This window comes from Micromys minutus (genome assembly GCF_963924665.1).
Source record: "Micromys minutus genome assembly, chromosome: 1".
NCBI classification, from domain to species: domain Eukaryota; kingdom Metazoa; phylum Chordata; class Mammalia; order Rodentia; family Muridae; genus Micromys; species Micromys minutus.
The window spans coordinates 182085997-182109079 of NC_137969.1; the positions used below are offsets into that span (position 1 = coordinate 182085997).

A 23083-nucleotide genomic window follows, 5' to 3' on the forward strand; every position below is an offset into this window, starting at 1 on the left:
GAAGTTAGGGTCTGGGAGGGGAAAATGGCTTTATTTTTTACATACGAGCAACTAATATAAAATTTTTACATTATGAAACTTAGAGTGCAGGAAATCATTTTCACCACTGATTCTTCTATTTTCAAACTTTAAATAGCAATAAGTGTATAAGGAGCTAAATCACAAGAGCATTTTCACATATAACCAAACAGCACCCCGGAATTCCGGAAGTGCTGTTAGCGCAGGGAAGTCGTGAGCATCTGGGCAGCGAAGTCCTTTTTCTTCTCATACCCCTCACTCTGTGTTAGAACGGTGTCCCAGTTCATGGCGGTAAAGGACATCAGTGACCTCTTCATGGATCTTACAAACACAGCATCTTCAGGGTCATTAAACAGTGTCCTGCAAGGGTAGCAATATCAAAAACAAGTGTCTGACCAGGAGGGTGGACCAGGGCCGTAGGCCTCCTAAGGAAGTGCTTTACTTACCTCTGAAGCACACCCAAAGCCCTGAAGTTTTTATTTAAATGGATACAGTGCATAAATTCTCACCCAAATTATGAACTTTTCTGACATAACTTTCAGGCTAGGGGACACAACTTTTATTGTGTGCATGGTTTATTTTTAAAATAGAGTGATTGGATATATTTCAGGATCTATTATAAAAGTCTCACATGCTCCTGTATTCCTAGTGGAAAACCGTTAAACGACAAACTGGAAATACTTTTTGGTATCATGCATATTAATATTGTAAGCATTTTATTTTGAAGTTCTTTTTCTACATGTTTTCTATATTATGAGGATTTTTTTTTAACACTGAATCTGAAGGAAACATTCATACATAGAAAAGTAATGGTTTTAAAGTTCATTAGTATTCGTGAATTTGAAATGTCCTCTGTAGAATTAATGAACTGTTTGCTTTGGGAAATATAAATTCTAGTGGATGTAAAATGTTAATCTATATGATAATTGACTTTACTGAATATATTTAGAGGCAAAGCAAACAAAGTTCCTCATTTGGAATAACTAATAGTTCTTAACACATTTTAACATTTCATGCATCAAATCACCTACTCACTTTCTTGAAGTTAGAATAATCACATTGAGTGCCTGAGCATGCTAAATGTGAACACATAGCTGGAACTCATTTGTCAAGGAAAAACAACCATTTTTCTATCTATTGAGTGGCTAATAGCTTTTAATTAATTAAAATCTGTTTTAGAAGATAGGGCTAATTTATAGATGAGGCAATTATAAAACAGTCTGTCAATAAAAGTAAAGAAGTAAAAACAAACACACACACAAAAAGCCCACTTACTTGTCAACATTATCTCCAAATGCAAGATCTAAAAACAAAATTCCAAATTAGTATTTTTCAAACATTTGGTCAGCACTTAAAAATAATGAGATTATTCTTGGTTTTTCTTTTCAAGGAAACTGGCAAAATGCCTTTATAACTCATAAAATTTTAAATTTTCCAATAGGTAAGGCATTAGACTTTGGGGTAGTGTTTATAATAGATGGCAAATCTCGAAGCCCTGAGAACAGGGTGCTTGAGTCAGCTTAGTTGCCAAGGAAATCCAACTGGGTGGACTCCGTTGTCCATTTTATAAGCAAGGTTCATACTCGGAAGAAACTTCTGATGAGTAGTCAGGACAAGTCTTTAAGACCAACTCAGCCATTTGGACTCTTGGCATGAACTTCAAAGAAAGAATAAACAAATCCCAGATCATAAGACTCCATCTTCCAGAGCTTCAGTACTGAAGGGCCAGACCCCATAGCCTGGAGCTCTCAGGGAATCTCTAAGTCTGCCATGGCTTTGTTTATCCCTCTTCAGAATGCCTGGTGCCAGGCCAAAGACAGAACTTACCCACACCTGTTGGGTCACTAAAGCCTTCAGCATGAGCTCTTGCCAGTCCAGAAAAGAGGAGGCAGCCAAGAGCCATTGGCACCATGCCTTTCACAAGTGGCTTCCCAAGTCTCCTTTCTTCTCTTCCCAGGCTCTTTCCCCCTCTCTCTCCATGGTGTTATTGAGATACAGTTGAAAAGCAACAATTACACATACTTATGACATGCTACTAGATGTTTTGATACACACACCCATTGTGAAATAACAGCCAGAGTTACATATCACACACACCGTTACATAGTTAGTACACATGCCTGTCACCTCTCCCAGCTACTGTTTTGTCTTTTGGGTGTGCATGTTCAGATTGTTAACCATTGTTCTATCACATTAGATCTCTAGCTTTCACCCTCCTCTCTCCCTCTGACCAGCAAAGCAGCCATTTTAATGGTGACCATCCAGTTCAGTGAGATCGTAGAGCTGTAGAGGAAGACACCGAGTGTCCCAACCTGGTGTCTATGTGTGTGCTCACTGGTGTGCATACCTTTGCAGTCATGTGCATGTGTGACATACATTCCACACACTGCTCTATTATCACCCCACAGAACAAGTTTATGTTTTTAAATACTACATACATATCATGGAATAAGTGTATACTGACATAGTTTGTATGGTCTGAATATCTGGTAATGTAATATTCCCCCATTAGTAACCATCAGACGCCTCATCTGCATTTACTGCTATAAAAAGGCAACATGAAGAGCAGCCTCATGGTTTTCTCACCCATGTGTGCACATACTCTCACAGAAGAGATTTCAAATGGCATTCATATGTCAAGTAGCTTGCACATTTTATATGCAAGGTACTGAAAGGTTCTGCAGTCTGGTCTCCGAGGCTGCTGGCCTAGTTCATGCCTTCATAAGCAGTATGCACTGTGCTTTTATTTTCTCATTTTTATCTTTAAAAATGTTATCCCCTCCATGTTGGATGAAAATGCTATCTTATTGCTTTGGGTCGCACTTCTTTGGCAGTTAGTGAAGCTACTTCCTCTATCTATTTCTTACTTTACAGAAAGTTTGTGTCATTTGTCATTTTATCTCCTGGGGTTTTATTTTATTTGGATTTACGTGTGTGTGTGTGTGTGTGTGTGTGTGTGTAGGTACATTCACTTGCATTTGTGGAAATGGAGGTGACATATGTGTATGCATAGGCAGAGGCAGAAGCCCACTTTAGGTGTCCTCCTCCATCCCTCTCTGCCTTATCTTTGAGACAAGGCTTCTCCCTGGACTGAACCCATTGTTTCAGATCACTTACCAGTGAGTGTCAGGGATCTGGCTGACTCCGACTGCTTTTCTTCCCCCAGTCCTGGAGTTATGGGCACATGCTGTCACTCTAGGCTTTTTGTCGGTCCTGGGAATCCTAACTCAGGGCCTCATGTTTGTCCAGCAAGCAAGTTACTCACCGCCCATCTCCCCAGCCTACTGTGAGTTTCATTGGTTTTATTTGTTAGTTTTACAGAATCTCATTCTATAGCTCCTGCTGACCTGGAACATGTGGTCCTGTCTCCTGATTCGTGATCACATTGTGTGTACCCTGCTAGGAGTTTCTGTTTTTGTTTTGTTTCTCTGTTAGTGCTGGAGATCAAACCTACTTTGGACATGCTCGGCAAGCACTTTGCGCCTGGCATCAGCCTTAGCTCTTCTACTGGGATTACACAAGTTGAATTCTGAAAGCCTGTCAGGGATTGTGAGGATCAACTTCCACCTGCTACATGCTGTGATGCCTTTTCCAGTTTGTGTTTTAATTTCGTCCCCATGAGGCATCATAGCTTTGACATTATGTAGATAAATTTGTCAAGGTTCTTTCCAGCGTCACAGAACTTCACATCAACTCCATGTACCTTGTTCCTGTGTCCTTTACTACGTGACAGAAATAAATCCGTTTGGGTCTATGCTACATAAAGTATGTGCCAACTAGTGAAACATAACTGAGATTAGTTGTGATAGTTCTATGTGACACCTTGGATGTGAATGTAACCAACATATTATACAGCCCATTTCTGGCTGGTAAAAGAGCAAATGACCTTCATTTCTTACTATTTTTCATGCATCATAAAAAAAAGTCTACTGTTCATTTGGAAAACTATCTCCTGTCATGGGTAATAACAATGGCAGCCTACTTGTTTTTATTTTATTTCTTTTCCTCACTGGACGCTGGACAAGGGCCTCAGGCGTTCCCCCCGACTGTTGCCGTGTGACATCAGGTAACATGGGTGAGGGCATGGACATGGCATTAGTCACCGTATCAACGGGAAATGCCAAGTTCAGATGTGGATATTGAGAGTGAATTAGAAGCACCTTCTCTGCACAGGAACGTTACTGTTATTACTACAGCCACGTGTTCCTAGAGCCGAGCAGGCTTCAGCCTCGTTTCTGATTTACACTGTACCTGAAGGAAGCTTCTTGACTCGCTTTTGCTGTATCGGTAACTTGGGGTTCCAGGAGGCATCCACTCGTTTTCCGAACGCTATTGATTGGATGACATGAGCTTTTTTATGGTTGAAAATGGTGATCATGGATCTTCTCTCTTTCTCTGTAATTTCTAATCAGGGAAAAGAGAGAATATCTAGAATTAACAAAAGCATGCACAGTGATTAAAAAAAAAAAAAAAAAAAAAAAAAAAAAAAAAAAAAAGATCTGAGCAATCTGCCTTGCCTGACCAGCCAACTCAGTGAACTCTGGTTTAGATGAGACCACGCCTCCATACATGAGGAGGAGAGAGATCAAACACCGACAGTGTCAGCCTCTGATACGTACACACATGTGTGCACACGCATCAACATACAAGGGTGCTCCAACAAACACCCATACATGTGCACACACAGAAGTAGGTTTAACTTATGTGTGACAATCTTGTTGGAGCATTATGTGGAGAGATTTCAGTAATTAATCCAGTCTCACAAGCATTTAGTAGATGTCCTCGAGTCACAGTGGGCTCAATCCTGTGGTCTAGCACACTCCTGAGACCTTCTGGGGCATGTCAGCACATGACTGATAAGACAACAGGACACACATGCATCTCCTCACCGCGCTTGGAAAAGAGGTAGTCAGGTCTCCACCTATCCTCATGGGCAGACCTTTCACAGTAACAACCCATGAAGGATGACGGATAGTCCTTACAGCTAGAAGGATAACAGGACACCAGATAGATCATATTGTACCCAGGCAAATTAGGCTTCAAAAGTACACAATGGGATGCATACCCATGTGCGGGAATAGACATGTGTGAGAAGTCACTGTTGAGTGTGACACTTTTAATAATATGAACTTACAGAATTTCAAAGATGACTTTTAGAACTTAAATTCTAAGAGATTTACTATAAATCAGTTTTTTTGTTGAGCCTGGTGGCGGTGGTGGTGCATGCCTTTAATTCCAGCACTTGGGAAGCAGAGGCAGGATGATCTCTGAATTCAAGGGCAGCTTGGTCTACACAAAAAAAAACCCTGTGTCAACAAAAAACAAACATAGAAGAAGAAATCAGTCAGTCAATTGAAGTGTCAGGAGGTAATCAATTTGGCGTCAAGAGCAGGAGAGGTGGCTCAGTGGTTAGGAGCACAGGCTACTCTTCCATTCCCAGCACCCACGAGGTGGCTCACAGCCATCTGTAACTGCAGTTGCAGGGGAATCCAACATCTTCTGGCCTCTGTGGGCATCAGGCATGGCGGGAGCACATGGACAAACATGTCAGCGAACGCATATCCACATAAATGAATGAGCTGGAAGTGTGTTTTCGTGAGGCGTCCTTTTTTTTTTTTTTCTTTTTTCTTTTCTAAAGCATCCTTACGTTTCCGATCAAGAATCTCCAGGCCCGGCAGGTGGTAGATTATATACAAACGGTAGAGGTTGTATTGGGACAAAGGGTTTTGGTACAGACCTGCAAAGGAAGAGTCCACAATAAGATGTCAGATTTCCCGTTAGTTCCTTTTACCACCTCTGAGGACAGAAGATGAAGGCTCGTGGACAGTACAAGGACAGTCACCGCAGGGTGAGCAGCTGTGCCTGTTGTCTGGCCACAGTCGCATCCTGCGTTTCCTTGTCTAGAGCACCACGTATTTTACTATCGGATTCAGCCGGTCAACGTTCGCCGGCTGCCACTGCCCATTAGAAACAGCACTAGGTTCACCCTGATCTGTCGCAAAAGAGGAAAACTTGCAAGGTCCATAGGTAAATCGTGACAGGGAAGAACAAGATGTTAGCTCAACGAGGCTGCTTTTCGCAGACCATCACTTGGAGTTTTTCTGGTCTCAGGAGTCATGGGGTCGGGGAATTGGGTGGATGTAGGAAACGATGCGGCACACTGTCCCGACAGGCCTCGCTGCCCTGATGCTCAGAGGAAGCCCGTGCCAGCAGCACCTGGAGATCTCAGTAGGAGCGACACCAACATGGATGCCACGGCTCATCTCACCTCCCTCTGCAAGACTTGTGTGGCTAAGGGATGGGTAGTGAGCCTAACTTTGCAAGACAGCCGTGGGGAGGAAGGGGCTCGTGGGAGCAGTGCAGATCCTGATGCTTCTGAATCATCATCCGTCGTAATCGGCCCGGACGGACATTTAAACAATGCTTCAGTTAGAAAATGTGAGTGTTTTATTTTCTAGTGACATATTTTATCTGCTCATCTTCTGATAACATTAAATAAGAAATGATGTTTGTGTGATCGCTCCCCCCTTCCGCCCCCCAGTGTGGCATCGTCAAAATACGTCTGGAAAAACATATAAAGCAGGAAGCCACTAGATGGCAGCAGAGCGAAGGGCTCCGGCTGCCACACAGCCTGTCACCCAGGGAAACGTGGTTTAATTTAAGAGCACTGCTCTGGAGACTATTCATAAAACACGGGGGCTTTTAATAAACGGATGATAATATTAAGCGTCAGAAGACCAGAAAGACCGACTAACGTTTAGAATGCATAGTTTGCAAGATAAAGAAGATCGAGGAGGCATGTTGGAAAAAATAACAGACTCATTAAAAATAAAGAAAAACGATACCAGTATCTATTCTCTGTCAGTAATAAGACATCGAAATACGAGTTTTATCGACACAAGATTTTCTGGCTAGTCAGATCCTTACGTGAGCTTTAAAGGGAGATGAAGTAACAATGACAGAGACCTGTTATAGGACAAATAGGAGCTAAAGAAACGAGGAAAGGCAAAGGGAGCTGCAGACAGTGGCCAGATAGATGGGGATGTGCTGGGGGAGTAAGGGAAAGGAACTCCAGACTTCAGTAACAGCGACTGGGAAAAGGTCTAACTTTTACTCTTAGAGGAACTTAAAGCAGGAATAAATCGTTGTCAGTATGATAGAGGTAACTGCCATCAAACCAGAAATAAGGACCAATCAGAAAAGGCCCACACTATAGCATCAGCCACTCCTCAGGGACATGGAAGCAAAACGCGATTGTCTTTAGTGAGAATTCTGAAGGAGGGAAAAGTCACCGCTGGCATTTTGGAACAGAGGTCAGCTTCCCAGCAACTCTCCTGTGTAACCAGAGCTGATGCCTCATCCTCTGCAGTCCCATAGTGATTAGAGCCACTACGCAGCCAAGCTGCCTGCGTGTGATGCTTATGAGAAACCTCCTAGCATCTTTCATCGATGGGTGTTTGTTTACTCTTGGTGAACATTTTGGTCCACATTTTCTTTACCTCTCAGAACATTACTGTTTCATTTCTTTTCCTGAATTTTTCTCCTAATCTCTACTCAAATATTTTTTTTCCTTAAACATATATTATGCTTGTGTGTGTGTGTGTGTGTGTGTGTGTGTGTGCATGGGCACGTGCACGTCCGTGTGCATGCGTGCGTGCTTGTCAGTACGTGACTGTGTACATGTTTGTGAATGCAAGAGGACAACCTTAGGTATCACCCTCATACTCTGTTCTACCTCCTTTGAGACAGGTTTTCCACTGACCAGAAGTCCACCAATTAACCTAGTCTGGGGACACAAGGGCTCCTCCTTCCTGTGCTGGCCCAGTGCTGAAATTACAAGCATTCGCCACCACGGTGTGGTTTTTGACAGGTTGTAGGGACAGGACTCAGGCCCTCGTGCTTGTGAGACAAGCCCTGCTCTGAGATACCTCTAACTTCACCTAAGTAAACAGCACACCCAGAATAGTGCCACGCTGCTTGTGAGTAGTACTAGCCCCCACCCGCAGTGTTATGTTGCCCCATCTCATCTTAAACACAAACCATGTGGCAGAGGTCAAAACTAAATCCAATGGAGGCTATTTCAAGCTTGCTTTTCACTTTTCCCCAGCTCTTGCATTATAGAAGGCAGCAATCTTATTTTCGATTCTTTCCCCAACCTCCTCCTTCCCCCACCCCCACACCATCCACGCTAGTTGAGTATTAAACACTTTGGATTTATGCATTTTGGAATGGCTGGTCCTTAAATTACCATAAATTAAGTTTCTGAGATATGAAATCAGTTTCCTGTGTCTGAGTGTTCTGAAAGCTTTGTGTGATGTATGGGCACATTCCTGTAGCAGCTAAGCGCAAAAGCGCTTACACTTTCGCTTTCAATTGGTTAATACTATTTAATCCACCTTTCCCTCTAGGCTACTTATGAAGTACACCTCAGCGGCGCCAGCACTGTCTTGCTTATCTTAATTTGGGAGTCAGAGTCTGAGCAATTTACATTTACCCAATAATATATCACAGCGTCTCTGCCACCGTACCGCAGCGACTTGTGCTAGATGAGTCACACGTGTGGAGCTTCTCAATGAAAGACAAGAGGAAGACAGAAAGAGATAGAGTCATCTAAATAATTGGCTCCTGTTGATTTAAAAAAAAAAAAAAAACTTTTAAAGCAGAACTTAAAGTCCTCATGGAAACAGACCCAAATAGCCGTGTCTTTTTGGTTGTGAGTCTCGGCCTTTAACAGCTGAGCCATCTCTCCAGCTCAAGGACCCGAATATTCTTAAAGTACTTTAGAATAAAAAATGATATGGCCTGGGCTTGTCACTCAGTGGCTACAATGCTTGTCCAGCCTGAAGCCCTGTGTCCAGTCTTCAGCATTACATAAAAAGAAAGATGTAGTAATACACACCTGTGACCAAAGCACAATGGAGGTGGAGGTGGGAGGGTCACAAGTTCAAGGCCATCCTCGGCTACAACTGGAGTTAGATGCTAGCCTCGATAAATCGGTTCTAATAGATGGGGAACATGATAGGGTAGGAAGTGAAATCATCCCCCTGTGGTAGGGAGCTCAGGCTGCTCATCAGTAATCAGACATGCGGGTTTTGTCCTACAAAGCTGGATCGCCACGTCTCCTGCTAGCCTTATCTGCTCTGGAGTTTGTGGGCTACCATGCAACGAGCTGAGACTGTCATCCTTCACTGGACAGGAAAACTGGGCTGGAGTGAAGCTGGGAGGTGGAGTGAGCGGGACACTGCGCATCTCACATGGCCACCGGGGAAAGACCTAGGCCTCCTTTTGCCTGGTAGATCCATCCTCTTGTTGGGAGAGGATGCCGTTAAGGGCATGACAGACAGACTCAGAAGAGGCCTTGAGGTCCACCCCTCTTCCCAGCTTCCTTCTTCCCAGTGTCTTTTGTCAAAGGCAGAGACTAGCACATTGCTGGTGGCAAGAAGAGAATGTTGGTGGTTGTCCCTGAGGGTCCACTAGGGTGGTCTTCTCTGTGATGAAACATGTGTTGCTAGGTGTTTTGGTAAAATGGAGACTGCTCGAGAGCAAAGTGTAGGAGCAGGAGAACGGGTTAAAGACTTTGTTGATGGCTTTCACTTACTGTGTGTGCTGGCTAATGTTATGGCAACCTGACACATGCTACGGTTACCTGAAAGGAGGGAACCTCAACTGATAAAAATGTCTCCATAGCTCTGGCTGTGGGCAAGCCAGATCTATCTTTGGGGGTTTTCTTTACTAGTGGGAAGGCTCAGCCCACTGTGGGTGGTGCCATTCCCCAGGGCTGGTGGTCCTGAGCTCTAAAAGAAAGCAGACTGAGCAAACCTTGAGGAGCAAGGTTTCTTCTGCGTTAGTTCCTACCTCCAGGTTTCTGTTTGAGTTCCAGTCCTGACTGCATTCAGAAATGAACTATGACGTGGAAGTGTGAGACAGATAAACCCATTTCTCTTTAGTCTGCTTTTGGTCATGGTGTTTCAGCGCAGCAACAGGAATCCTAACTAAGACATTGCGGGTAAAGGGGCAGGCAGACGGACAGGGAGAGGAACTAACTCATTTCTGCTCCAGTGGGCTGAGACATGGGAGGATTTCCTTTTGCAGAGTTTGGAGGACAGAGCTGCAGAGAGAGTGTGTGTAGAAAGGTAGACCTCCTGGAGAGATGAGGTGGGGCCCTGCCTGGCCTGGAAGACAGGAATTCCAGGCTCCAGGACCTCACACTCTGCTGCTGGCTGCAGGCCTCCCTGAAGCTCCCAGCCCTGTGTCTCATGGGCAATTGCTGGCAATTTTTCTCATAAATGCCAGAGGAGGGTGCAGTGCTGAAGTGGGTTGGAGCCTTAGCCCTGGGCTGTTTTCTCACCCTCAGAAGAACTTGAGACTGAAGAAGTAACACTTTAGAGTTTGACATGATTTTCTTACTTGAGAAGAATTACAACTTTTGACAGTGCATAGTTTTCTCATTTTAATGAGTTAAGTCTATTCTGAGATGGCAAACGAGGCTCCAAAGAACTTAGCATGAGGACCTCACTGCCCATACGTCTCCTGTGTGCAAACCGCTTCCCCCTGGAATGTCTGCAACCAGAATGAGCCATGGGATCAAACACTACCAAGCATTTCCAGAAAGTGCTTTCTTTTTAACTCAGTTCAAGAAAATGACCCCATGACAAGCTTCTCAGGTAGGAGAGGGTTTTGTAACTTGAGTGATGCCATCGTAGTTGTAAGTAGAGGTGACTTTAATGGACAGAACAAGTAATAACATGGGTGTTTTATTGCCAGAGTGATCTTTGAAGAGTATGGGCATTTCATCCTCAATCCAGACCCTGACCCGCCAGGGCACAAGTGTGCTTAGATGTACCTCTGACAAAGTAGGACCGGGTTGGAGTTCAGGTACCTTCAGTTCTGAACCAGGCATCTTAGTTCGATGTCCAGCCCTGTTTCATACCAAGGCCAGCACTGTGTACTGTCCTCTGTATGTTGTCTTACAACACAAGTTTGCTTAAGCAATTGAGGTTTACACACAGCAGATTGTACAAGTAGCTTTGCACGAAGTGCCTTCATGAACCTAAGTAATTAGGGTTCAAGTTATAAAACTGTGAACTCAATAGAAGGCCAGATCAAGTTTCTTCTCTTCAACTTTGGCATCTGTTAATCAATGCAGAATCAGAAAATGAGCCAGATTTCCCCAGGCACAAAATGAATAAATTAACAACACTGAATGAATGGATCAATCAATAAGTGATCAGATCAATAAAACAAGGCATGGCTGTGTTTCAACACTAGCAGTTTGGCAAGTCTCTGATCCCTGCATCTTCTTCACTTTAAGAGAAGACTGTCTTAGCAGGAGAGACATCAGGCATGTATTGCTTATTGTTTAAAGCACCAGTTGTATTGGGTCTAATTTACCTCTTTTCAGAGTTTCTAGACTCTAAGCAGCTTCTTAATTAATTTATTTACATCCTGCACATACAAGATTTTGGCTTTCCTATTTGAAACTCACATCAATGACAAGAAATTTTTAAGAATTGCTTGGGAGAGTTATCTCAGTGTTTGAAGAGATTCTAGGTGGCAACTATGAACCCATTCTAGACAAAAAGATAATAGAAGGGTCTGTGCCTAACATACTCCTCTAGTTGTAAAAATATTTGATTGACATAAAATGATAAAATAAATATCAGGCCTGACCAAGTCTCTGATGGAATATCAGAATTCAGAAAATGCTTAAAGGTAGCACATCTTTAAAGTAATCATGGACTTGCCAAGGACTTTGTGATGTTTACTACTTTTACTATTTGGACTTTGTGATTTTTACTATTTAAAAGTCTACATTCAGTTGCAGGAGTCATTTCTCCCGAAGCACGTGAGTTATTCCTGATAATAGTGAGAACTAGCAGAAGCCTTAGTCCCTCCAAGTGCTGACGTGACCAGAACCTTCACCATCAATCCTGGTTCACACAGTGGCAAACAGATCGGAAAGATGAAAAAGAGACCATGTGTGTCTCGTGACAAGCAGAGAGGTCTCTCAGCTCAGGTCTGCCAGGCCTTCCATCTGTGACATCTGCCCTCCTCTGCCTTGCCTTGAGTTGTGCGCATGTTTGTTAACCCTTCAAGCCTATGGAGAGGCGAACTTCACATTGATTGTTTTTTAAATCTATTCCTATGTATATACTGCTTTTCATTTCAGCACTCAGTGTCTTGCTCAACATGACTCAACAGAAGTGAATGAAGCCTGTTCTCATGTTTTAAATCGTCAACAGTCTTGTTATTTGCTAACTCACTTTATTACTATATATGTCATGCCATGCAGATCTACCCACTTCAAACTCACAGTCATGAATATTCATTATATGCCAGGATTCGAACCACTTATCAGGGTAGTCAACTTCAAGACATTTACCACTCCCCTCAAAATGCCACACCCCTTCCGTTTCACCCAGTAACCTGGATTCCCTTTTCTGCTGGTCCTGAGTGGATAGAATCCTACTCAAGAATGGCAACCGTCTCCTCTCCACCTCTACAGATCCGCTTGTTAGGGGTAGCCCTATGGGTGACACAGCTTACTTCTGGGCTAAAGCCCAAAGTGTAGGTTTGGATATACACATGCCTGTTTATGACTTTTGTCATTTTCGTCGTACTTGGCCCATCACTCTACAAGTAATTATTTCAAAATGTGTTTAAAAAAAGAATAAACTCGAGTCTCATTCTAGAGCGCGGGCTGGGCATTTGGGGCATATCCTGCTTTCTCTAAGCTTGAACTTCAGAGAAGAAAACAAGTGTGCAGAGCTATCCTTGTCTTGACTTATGGACATATAGCGTATAAGTGTGGTGTGTACTTAGGGTCTTGAGATTCTGCATTCCCTTCAGCTCCTTCATTGTAGCGTCAATGTTTGTCAGCTCATTGTGGTGCAACAGGAGAAGGTTCAGTGAAGGCAAATTATGCAGGCCTGAAAAACAAACATAGTTTGCAAGATCTTCAACATTTTTGGATGAAATTTACTTTTGAAGTTGACAAATGCAAATACTCTTTTCATAGTGATTAGGCATCGTAGCTGAGCAAGAAAATGCATCATAACCTGTGAGAAGAGAAACGTCCATTAATGATGTCCTGAATGGCAATTAAGCACAGAGCGATATAAACGGACTGTCTGGCAGGACAAGAGAGGCATTTCTCGCTGCCGTTGCCACGTTAGTTGCTCTTCTGTGGCAATGACTTTGCATGCTTCAATTTCCAGTTGGCATTGTATTCTTTCTGTTTGTTTGGTTTTGTGGTATGTGTGCCTGCACGTGTGAATCCACGTTACTTAGGGTTATAACTCACATCAAAGAATGATGTCGAGCCTATTCAGTGCATTCTTTCCAAATAGCTCAGCTACTTGTAGAATGGGAAACCATATGTCTATTTCACTTTCTGCTCTCCTGCATTGCACATTTTAGTTCATTTTTTTAAAGATAAATTAAAATGGGGTGAATCTGGATGATAATTACATCATAGTTAAATTAGATTGGTTTTTTTTAGCAGTATTAGAGCTTATCATGGGTGTTAAAAATCTGATTTTTTTTGTTTCGTGATACAATTAAAGTTTAAAGTCAAGTACTTTCTTCAGCAATCTGCTGTCTCCTGATCATGACCTGTAACACACTTTTCTATGTGGTTTGAAACTGTCAGCATAGAGACTATTATAAAGTCAGGTCAGTAGAAACAGGAGCTTGGCCGATAAAATCACAGCCAATATCAACTTGAAGACAAGAGCTTTTATATTTATTCTTACTCCTAAATATTACTAAGCTTAGCTTCTACAGTAACCAATTTGTGCTCAGCTGTGCACCACACTGGTGCAACTATAAAAACACTTCTTTGAAACTTTGAACAAGACACATGATAATGACTTAGAAATGTGGTGCAATTAAAAAAAATTAAATGTACCTACAGTCATTTAAAATAGTTCATATTTTAGTAGGCACGGTGAAAAATATTTGTGTTTGTTATTAGGAATGGTTACAGTTGAGAGTTACTATTTAATTGAAAATCTGTTCAATCAGCAAAGAAAGCTTGGGTCTTACCTTCTATCTCAAATAGTGCGTTGTTGTTCAGGTACAGCTCAGTCAAACAATAGTTTCGAGTTAAAAATGTTATCCCATGTAGCTGAAAGTGAAGAATGATATATTTCTAATCACAAGACAACAAAAGTGTGGTCTTTAACAACCATTATCATTGAATCGGGCTACAAGTTGTACCTGAACTATTTTTTTTTTCATAGCTGTGTGATATAGTGATTTTAACCAACCCAACAACAAGGATTTCTGAGCACTGCTGAGCCACATGCCTGCCTCCAGGTTTTCTTTCTACCAGTATTTCCTCAGTAGTACTCTGGGTGGTGTCACTGGGCTTCCACAACCAAACCTTTCATCTGTCACTATGAACCTAGGGCTCTCTATGTAATGTTCAGCCACACCAGCATCTGCCTGGGTGGCACTTTTCCCTTTGCCCCCACATCCTTCATGCCTGGGACATTATATTTCTAATTATGCATAAGAATTAGACCTAGACACAATACCAAGATTTTCTACAAAGCATTCTTTGATGTTCCTTCATGTGGTTATATATGTACATCATGCGCATGTTTGCTGCCAGATCCCCTGAAACTGGAGTTCCAGGTGGTTGTGTGGGTGCTAGAACTTGAACCCAGGTCTTCTGCAGGAGCAGCCAGTGCTCTAAACCACTGGGCATCTCTCCAGCCCTGCAGTCTTTAGCTTACCCTTTAAGATTTGTTTCAAGACCCAAAAAAGCAAAAATACTGTTGAAAACTTCTCAAATGTACTGTTAAATGCCATATGTGTGTGTGAGTTCGTGTGTGTGTGTGTGTGTGTGTTTGTGTGTGAGCATGCATGAATAATATGGCTACCCAGTTCTAATCCACATGTCAGAAACTCTTGTGTCATTGGCAGAGAGAACACTGTTACTTTAGAAATCTCATTTAATATTTTTATTATACTTTAATTAATTTTTCCAGACATATATGGGTGCATGTGTTGAGGTCAGAGGACAGCTTGCTTTTCTCCTTCCAGAATGTGGGTCCTAGGAACTGAGCTCAGTTCATAAGGCTTGGTGGCACGTACCTGTACCCCAGAGCTATCTCACTGGCTCTATAGCCTCCCAAAAAAGTTGATTTAATTTCTTTTAATTGTGGTAAGGCAGAGTAGAGCACAGAGCAGACGAAAATATATTTTAAGAGTAGCAGATAACTTTAAGAGTATTTGATTTACTGTTCAGTATAGGTCATATATGTGTGTATGACTCAATATAGAATTATGCTGTACATATTTCATATACAGTAATATATATCATAAATATGTAATATATACACATATATGTATATATATTGCTGGGGAAAGGGTCCTTATGAAATAATTACTGATATAGTCTTTAATGCTTTATAAACACAGAAAAACTTGTTCGTAAGTATAAATTTATTTTTCTAAAGCTAGAAACTGTTGTTATTGATGAGAGAGATCTGTTTTACCATTTAATGAATCAATTATATAAACTCTAGTTCGAAAAAGCCACCTTAGGTTGTATCCAAAGGATGCAGGCTGCTTTCTGTGACACATTTTCTTCAACTTCTTATATTGGCAGCGCTCACAATTATGATACCATAAAGGGCACATATACCATTCATCTCATTTCCCAGGCTTGCCTCTACCAGATCGTGCAAGCACTCAGTCAGACAACAGGTGCCAAATGCTGCCACAGCTTCCTGAAGGCCAGAGGGAAGCCCTTCAGGAAGGAGGAGTCCCACTTGACTTCTTATCTCTGCTTTCCCTGCTGGTCCCTGCTGGAACCCACCTCTTGCTGCCCCTCTCAGATGCCCTGCTCTAATAACAACAGCAGGCATGGGAAACACACACCAGTGGAAATCCATGTTTTCAAGTCACTTGTCCAATACATATTTACAGCCAGCGATGACGAGTTGAGGCTCATTTCCCTTGCATTACTAATCCCTGCAAAAAGAGTGTCACCAACCTTGACACCTTCACCTAAGCTGTAGAGTTCTGGCTTTCCCAAGAATATTAACATTTATGGGTCAGGGTTATTAAGATATTAATATTTTTCTGTGCATTGAGATAAGAAAGATAATGTGGAAAGAAATGAAACAAGGCCAGATCAGGACAATGCTGGGAGGTTATTCAAAGACATGAAACAGGAGAGCATATCACCCAATTTGATGTCAAAAGAAAATGTCCAGGTAAATAGTTTATTGGCAAGAGATAAATTGGGAAGGTGTTACTTTAATTCAGAAAAACATGTAGGAACCAAAAGTAAAGTAATGGGAATGGAAGAAAATGAGGAGGTTCCATGGTCTAATTCATGTAGTTTAAATTATATGAAAACTTTACAGGTTATTAAAGCCAGAAACAGAATGAGAAGATTATGATACTCAAGTTATTATTACAATAACCTGCTAGCACAGTTACCCATTAAAATCTATACTTTCGCCTCTAAAGAAGAATCGTACGATAGTAAAATGTATATTTAGTGCAACACTCACAAACCACAGACCTTAATTCAAAGCTATCTTGGCATTATATGTATTGCATTCTATAAAATAATTTTATTTTGTTATTTATAAATTATTATTAATTTTAGTATGTAAATTGCCTCTAGGAAGCCACTGAGGGAAATGACCAGCACGTATCTGATATGAAGCAAGCACTCTCTAGAGCAGGAGTTTTCAACCTTCCTAATGTTGTGACCCTTTAATACCATTCCTTAAGTTGTGGTGACCATGAGCTATAAAATTATTTCTATTGGTACTTTATAGCAGTAATTTCGACACTGTTTTGAATTGTAATGTGAAAATATGTTTTTCAATGGTGTCAGACAACCCCTGTGAAAGGGTCGAAACCCACAGATTGATAACCACTGCTCTAGAGAGGTATCTCCAACTTTTCCATTGCTGATAAGTTGGCTCAGAAATTCTTGGCTGTTTTATAGCATGTGACAGCTAAGTACACACAGTAGCAACTGTAACCTGTAAATAGTAGATGCCTAAAGTACCCACTTTATATCTGTGACAATAAAAATCCTTTAAACAATGTCAAAGATTCCAAGTGGGCAAATAAATGGCTTAAAGTTTGAGGACTGATAGTTTAGGGGCAAGGAACATAAAGAAAGGGTAGAGTATGGGGCTAGAAAGATAGCTCTGCAGTAGTTAAGAGACTTACTGCTCTAGCAGAGGATCTGGTTTCTGTTCCCAGCACCTACACACCGGCTCACATTCCAGAGCACTTCATCTGCACACATGCCATGCACGTTCATACTCTGAGACACATGTATACACATAAAACAAAATCTTTAAAAGGAGGACACTCATTGTTTATTACAGGTGAGCTATTAAGCTGGGTGTTTTTGCAGCTGTTTCCTAATATAATGCTTAAGAAAGATTCGTAGTATTTATTTTATGTTATTTACTTTCCCTGTCATGTACCCAGGAGGAAACGAAAGCTCAGAAAAGCTAAATAACTTTCACAAAGCACAGAGTCAAGATTCAAAGTCGAGATTCAAATGTAAGTCTGACTGATGCCCCAGACAAAGACTGGCAAGTGTCAGGCTCTTTCACTTGTTGGTACTTCTATAAAAGTGATCTATAAGTCATTCCTTGAGGTACATAATGTGAAATTTACAAACAATAAAATGTCAAAAATCATATACACAAAACTCTAAGTAGACCTCAACTCAATGCATATTTGATGAACTCACACCCATTCCAGGATGTCAAAAGCTGAAAGCTTGTTCTCAAAGATAAAAGACCCAATGCTCTTACTGATTTCCATATAATAGAAGCCTCAGAATGAAAGGCCTCTTCATAGGAAAGAGGGAATAGTTCTCTTTATGTGCTGACGATTGGATCTTAAATGTAGAAGAGCTGAAGACGGTTAAAGTTGTTCATTATGTACACGGGGAAAGATGTCATATTTAAATCCAGCATGATGTATAACTAATATCTACTGATAAGAGCATTTTAAAAACCTGCAAGAACTAATCAAGGGATTTAAATAAAGTTATGGAATGCAAAATAAGCATACAATATTAGCTGGACTTTGATACTAATAAGGCTGAGAATGGTGCTCAGTCGTTATCTGTTGCCTAGCATGCACAGGGCCCTGAGGTCAATCCTCAACACTACAAGAACACAAAACAAAACAAAAAGCAACATTTAGATATGGCCAGTAACTATGGCAAAGTCAGATTAAGAACATAATAGTACTTAAAGAAGCAATAACAACAAAAATATTTATTTGCAAGTTTAATCAAAGAAGCAAATTAACTTTTTACTTGAAACTGAAGAAACCACAAATAGAAAGACATCCCACATTCATGACTTCAGAAAATTAATTTTGAGAAAATGTCCAAACCACCCAAAGCACTGCAATTTCTATCAATTTCCTGTGATTTTTTTAAAAAAGAAAAAAAAAATCCTTAAATTCACATGTACCCACAAAAGACCCTAAATAGCCAAAATCTCTCAAACAAAAATAATGAAGATAGAGGCATCATACTCCCTCATTTAAAAACAATATATAAAGCAAATGCCACCAACATGAAATGAGAAACAATAAGCAATAAAGACATCCCAGAGATAAACCATATATTTATTCCAGTTGATCTTTAAAAATTAAATTTTATTTATGCGTATGGATGTTTTGCTCGCATGTGTGCCTGAACCCCCATGCAGTGCACTAGAAGAGTCCCCAAAACTGCTGTTAGAGAGGTTGTGAGCCACCATGTGGGTGCTGAGAATCTGACTCCTCTCTTCTAGAAGGAAAGCCAGTGCTCTCAACTGCTGAGCCATCACTCCAGCCTCTCAGCTGATTTTTGAGCTGGTACCAAGAGTATCTGTTGGGATTCTGTAAACCCCACCTCTCAGTTACCTAGCAACAGCCAGGTATACCCCACCCCTCAATTACCCAGCAGTGGCCAGGTATGCTCCGCCCCAGTGACCTGACACTATAAAAGGAGCTGCTTGACCCCTCCTCTCTCTCTTGGCCTCTCCTGCCCTTGTGCTCTTGCAGCCTTGCTCTCCCATTTCCCTTCCCCCCTCTCTCCCACGTGCTCATGGCCGGCCTCTACTCCTCTACTTCTCTCTCTCCCTCTCTGCCTCTACCACCCTCTTAACTCTCCCATGACCTGAATAAACTGTATTCCGTACTATACTGTTGTGTGGCTGGTCCCTCAGGGAAGGGATTCCCAACATGGACCCCTCAGAGGTATCTCCCTTGCCCTCAGGCCTCGCCGCACCTCCATGGGCCATATGCCCCCCACTCTCTTCATCCTTCCCCTAACATTGGTGCCGTGACTCGGATCATTATCCTTTCACAACATTGGTGCCCTGTGACTCTTCCTTTCAGTGACTTTTCCTTTCATTGGTGCCCCGTCATCTTTTTCCTTACAGTATCCACAGCCAATAGTCCCTTTAGTAAATGTGTTTCTTTAAGCTGGCTGTTCACATGTGGAGAATGGGATTGGGTCCTCATCTCAAACCATACACAAAAATTATCTCAAAATAAAGACATATGTGTTAGGGGAAGGATGAAGAGAGTGGGGGGTATATGGCCCATGGAGGTGCGGCGAGGCCTGAGGGCAAGGGAGATGCCTCTGGGAGGTCCATGTTGGGAATCCCTTCCCTGAGGGACCAGCCACACAACAGTATAGTACGGAATACAGTTTATTCAGGTCATGGGAGAGTTAAGAGGGTGGTAGAGGCAGAGAGAGAAGTAGAGGAGTAGAGGCCGGCCATGAGCACGTGGGACAGAGGGGGAAGGGAAAGGGGAGAGCAAGGCTGCAAGAGCACAAGGGCAGGAGAAGCCAAGAGAGAGAGGAGGGGTCAAGCAGCTCCTTTTATAGTGTCAGGTCACTGGGGCGGAGCATACCTGGCCACTGCTGGGTAATTGAGGGGTGGGGTATACCTGGCTGTTGCTAGGTAACTGAGAGGTGGGGTTTACAGAATCCCAACATTATGTATAAGATCTGAAGATAAAACAACTAAAAGGAAACACAGGGAAAGCCACATGCTTTCCTGATCTGGAAGTGGGATTTTAGGTATAAACCTCAAAGCAAGGTAAGCAAGGGGGAAAATAGACAAATGACAGGACACTAAACTCCAAAGCTCTACTTCAGCAAAAGAAATCATGTAGGAGTAAACATCTGAAAGCCATCTATCTGAGGAAGGATTGATAGGCAAAACAAATTAGGAGTCAGCAACAACCACAACAAACTATAGTAAGTACACAACTGCCTGGTCTGGCATGGCTTCGGCAGGGACAGAAGGACAGGACGGGACTAGCAAAGATGGGCCTCAATGAGTGTTGATGGCTGTCAGGGGCAAAAGTCTACTTTGTATACTAATGTACGTATTTTTACGTTCCTCTTTTAAGGAATGTCCTCCCTGGTTACATGACTGACTCCATGATAATCAGAGACAGCAGGAGTCCTGGAGGCAGAGGTGTGGCTAATGTTTTAGCAAAGCAGTAAAAGCTGGAACTTTGAGGACATCCCTTAAGGCTGTGGAAAAGAACTCTTAAAAAACAGGAGTTTAAAAACACAATTTCTTAACTATGCAAAGCATAAGGATGCAATATGTATTATATGAGGGGCTTCACGGATCTAAAGGAACAAAGGGCAGGTGTACTAGTGAGCTAGCTTGTTAGAAAGACACAGACTCAGGCAGATACAAATACTGGCAGACTCCTGAGTTCAAGGTCAGATTGGGATTGAGCAAATTTAGGCCCAGGTGTGGTAGAAATGGGAATTTCAGGACAGGGCCCCACCCAGCTAGTTTATTGTCTATGTTTAATAGAAACTGGCAGATACCTGAATTCTCTTGCAAGGTTAAAAGTGAATGTGTGGTTGCTATCTCCTAAGTATCACAGGGCTGGGTTCACAGGATTCATAGGATAATTAAAAGGAAGCCAGAAGTAAATGACTGGATTGATATGTAAAATAAAAGATTGGGCTTGTGGTCTGCAGGAGATCCAGAGAATTTTTTAGAATAGCAAGAGAGAATTGCTGGGAGAACTGCCTCCAGCAGAATAAAAGAGAGCTGTCTGGGGATCTTGAGAGAAACCGGGTCAAAAAGAGGAAGGAGGGGGAAGGGGAGAGGGAAGGGAGGGGAGAGGCAGGGTAAGGGGACAGGGAAGGGGAGGGGAGAGGGGAGAGGAGGGATAAGGGGACAGGGAAGGGGAGGGGAGAGGGGAGAGGAGGGATAAGGGGACAGGGAAGGGGAGAGGAGAGGGAAGGGAAGGGGAAGAGGGAAGAGGGAAGGGCCAGAGAAGAGGGAAGCGAAGCGGGAGGGGGAGTGGAGGGGGAGGGAAAGGGGGAAGAGAAGAGGGAGGGAGGAAGCAGAACAAAAGCCCAACAGGCTGGAAAGTTGTCTCCACCAGCTTGGACCCATGATTTGACTTGGAGTAATTTGTTTTGCTCCCTTTCCTCAGAATCCCCCTCTAAGCCATGTCTGGTCCTTGGCAAACAACTGGATTGAAAATGGGCAAAGGAGAGTGGCAGAGGAAAGAGTAGGCCAGAGAGGTTCGAGAAGGAACACCATGAGCCTCGTGGATTCTTCTCCATTGCAGTCAGGTCCGGGAAGGCAGAGAATCAATCAGGAAGTGCCTGGATGGGATGAGGGTGTGGTTGGGGCTGGAGAGAGTGAGGGCCACTGTTGGCTGAGCACAATGGAGCAGGAATACCGCCATGCCAGTAATGCGTGGGGCCTGGGCATTTGAGGCCATCAAAGCTGCCACCATTTCCAAGCTGTGATAGTCCATTCTGCACACTGTCGACACATCACATGCAGCTGGAGGAAGGTCTTGCCACTTCCTCAAGCCTGACCTGAGGAAAGCCTTACCATTGCCATGGGTCTGAAACCCATGGGTCCTTGGCATGGCCACACTTGTGTCAACAACACTAGTTCAGTCAGTACACCCGCCATTCCATAAGATAGAGTCAAAAGAGTTGAACATTTGGAAAGATAGCTACGTGCTAGCAGTGCAACAAGTTAGCTATACTGTCAACAGTGTTATTCACAACAGCCAAGATCTGAAGTCAAACTTTCAGCAGAAGAGTGGATAAAGTGTGGGATACTAGTCAGTCTTCAAAAAGAAGGGAAACCTGTTACTTTGATAACACGGAGGAGCCTGGAAGCCAGGTTAAGTAAAACAAGTCAGATATAGATATAGAAAGGCAAGTACCGTATAATCATGGTCTTATGAGGGTAAGCTGCAGAAGTAGAATTTATAAAGTGGAAAGAGAGATGGCTACTTAGAGGCTGGGAACAGAGGGAATGAATAGTTAATACAAAGTTACGATGAAATCAGTCTGTCAGTGGTCAATAACAATGAATTGTATATTTCAGAATGATAGTGTTGTTTCACATAAAAAGGACAGGTGACTAAAATGGTGAGTAAATAATGACACAGAATACATATATAAAACATTCCACGGTGCTCCAGGGCTAGTAGTGAACTTATAAAGAGAGAAGTAGTAAATATTCCGTTTCTAGAGAATGTCTCCAGTAGGCACCTCACTGTCCTGCCACACAGAGACCAGAGGTTTACTCTACTGAAGAGGTGAAGAGAAGAGAAGAGAAGAGAAGAGAAGGAGGAGAAGAAAGAAGAGAGGAGAAAACATGATAGGATAGGACAGAAGAACAGAGCAGGATGGAACGGAGAAGAGCAGGGTTCCTAGGCAGTTAAAGCCAAGAGACAGCAGGCAGAGCTAGAACTGGGTTGTTCTGCCTTTGGGGATTACGTTCCCTGGATCCCTGGTAAGTTGAACACCATTTTCTCCAGCTTGGATTTCAAAGCCTGGATACTCAGTCTCTCTCTTGGGGCAGAGGATTGCCAAAGGCTTTCCTGAGGATTCTGAGCACAGGAGAAGATCTCCATGCGTCACAATACCCAGGTTCCCTCAAATTTTGCCTTGCAGACACCCTTGAGTCAAGTTGGCATTGACAGCCCCCAAGCACACATAGACTTCTAATCAACGTGTGGACATCCATCCATTTCTCTTTTCTTAAAACATAGTCTC

General features: G+C 42.5%; 1 protein-coding gene across 1 annotated transcript in view; it reads right to left on the reverse strand.

The window, feature by feature from the left end:
- Positions 1 to 215: 215 nt before the first annotated feature.
- Positions 216 to 23083, reverse strand: part of LRRC72 (leucine rich repeat containing 72) — a gene marked incomplete at both ends in the record, with an annotated part of 43783 nt that continues 20915 nt past the window's right edge. Inside the window, 6 exons of the mRNA XM_080925622.1 lie at positions 216 to 378; positions 1294 to 1321; positions 4270 to 4422; positions 5666 to 5755; positions 12837 to 12947; positions 14065 to 14146. Of these exons, the coding sequence (XP_080781748.1) occupies positions 216 to 378; positions 1294 to 1321; positions 4270 to 4422; positions 5666 to 5755; positions 12837 to 12947; positions 14065 to 14146 (627 nt within the window). The remainder of the gene's footprint in view (positions 379 to 1293; positions 1322 to 4269; positions 4423 to 5665; positions 5756 to 12836; positions 12948 to 14064; positions 14147 to 23083) is intronic.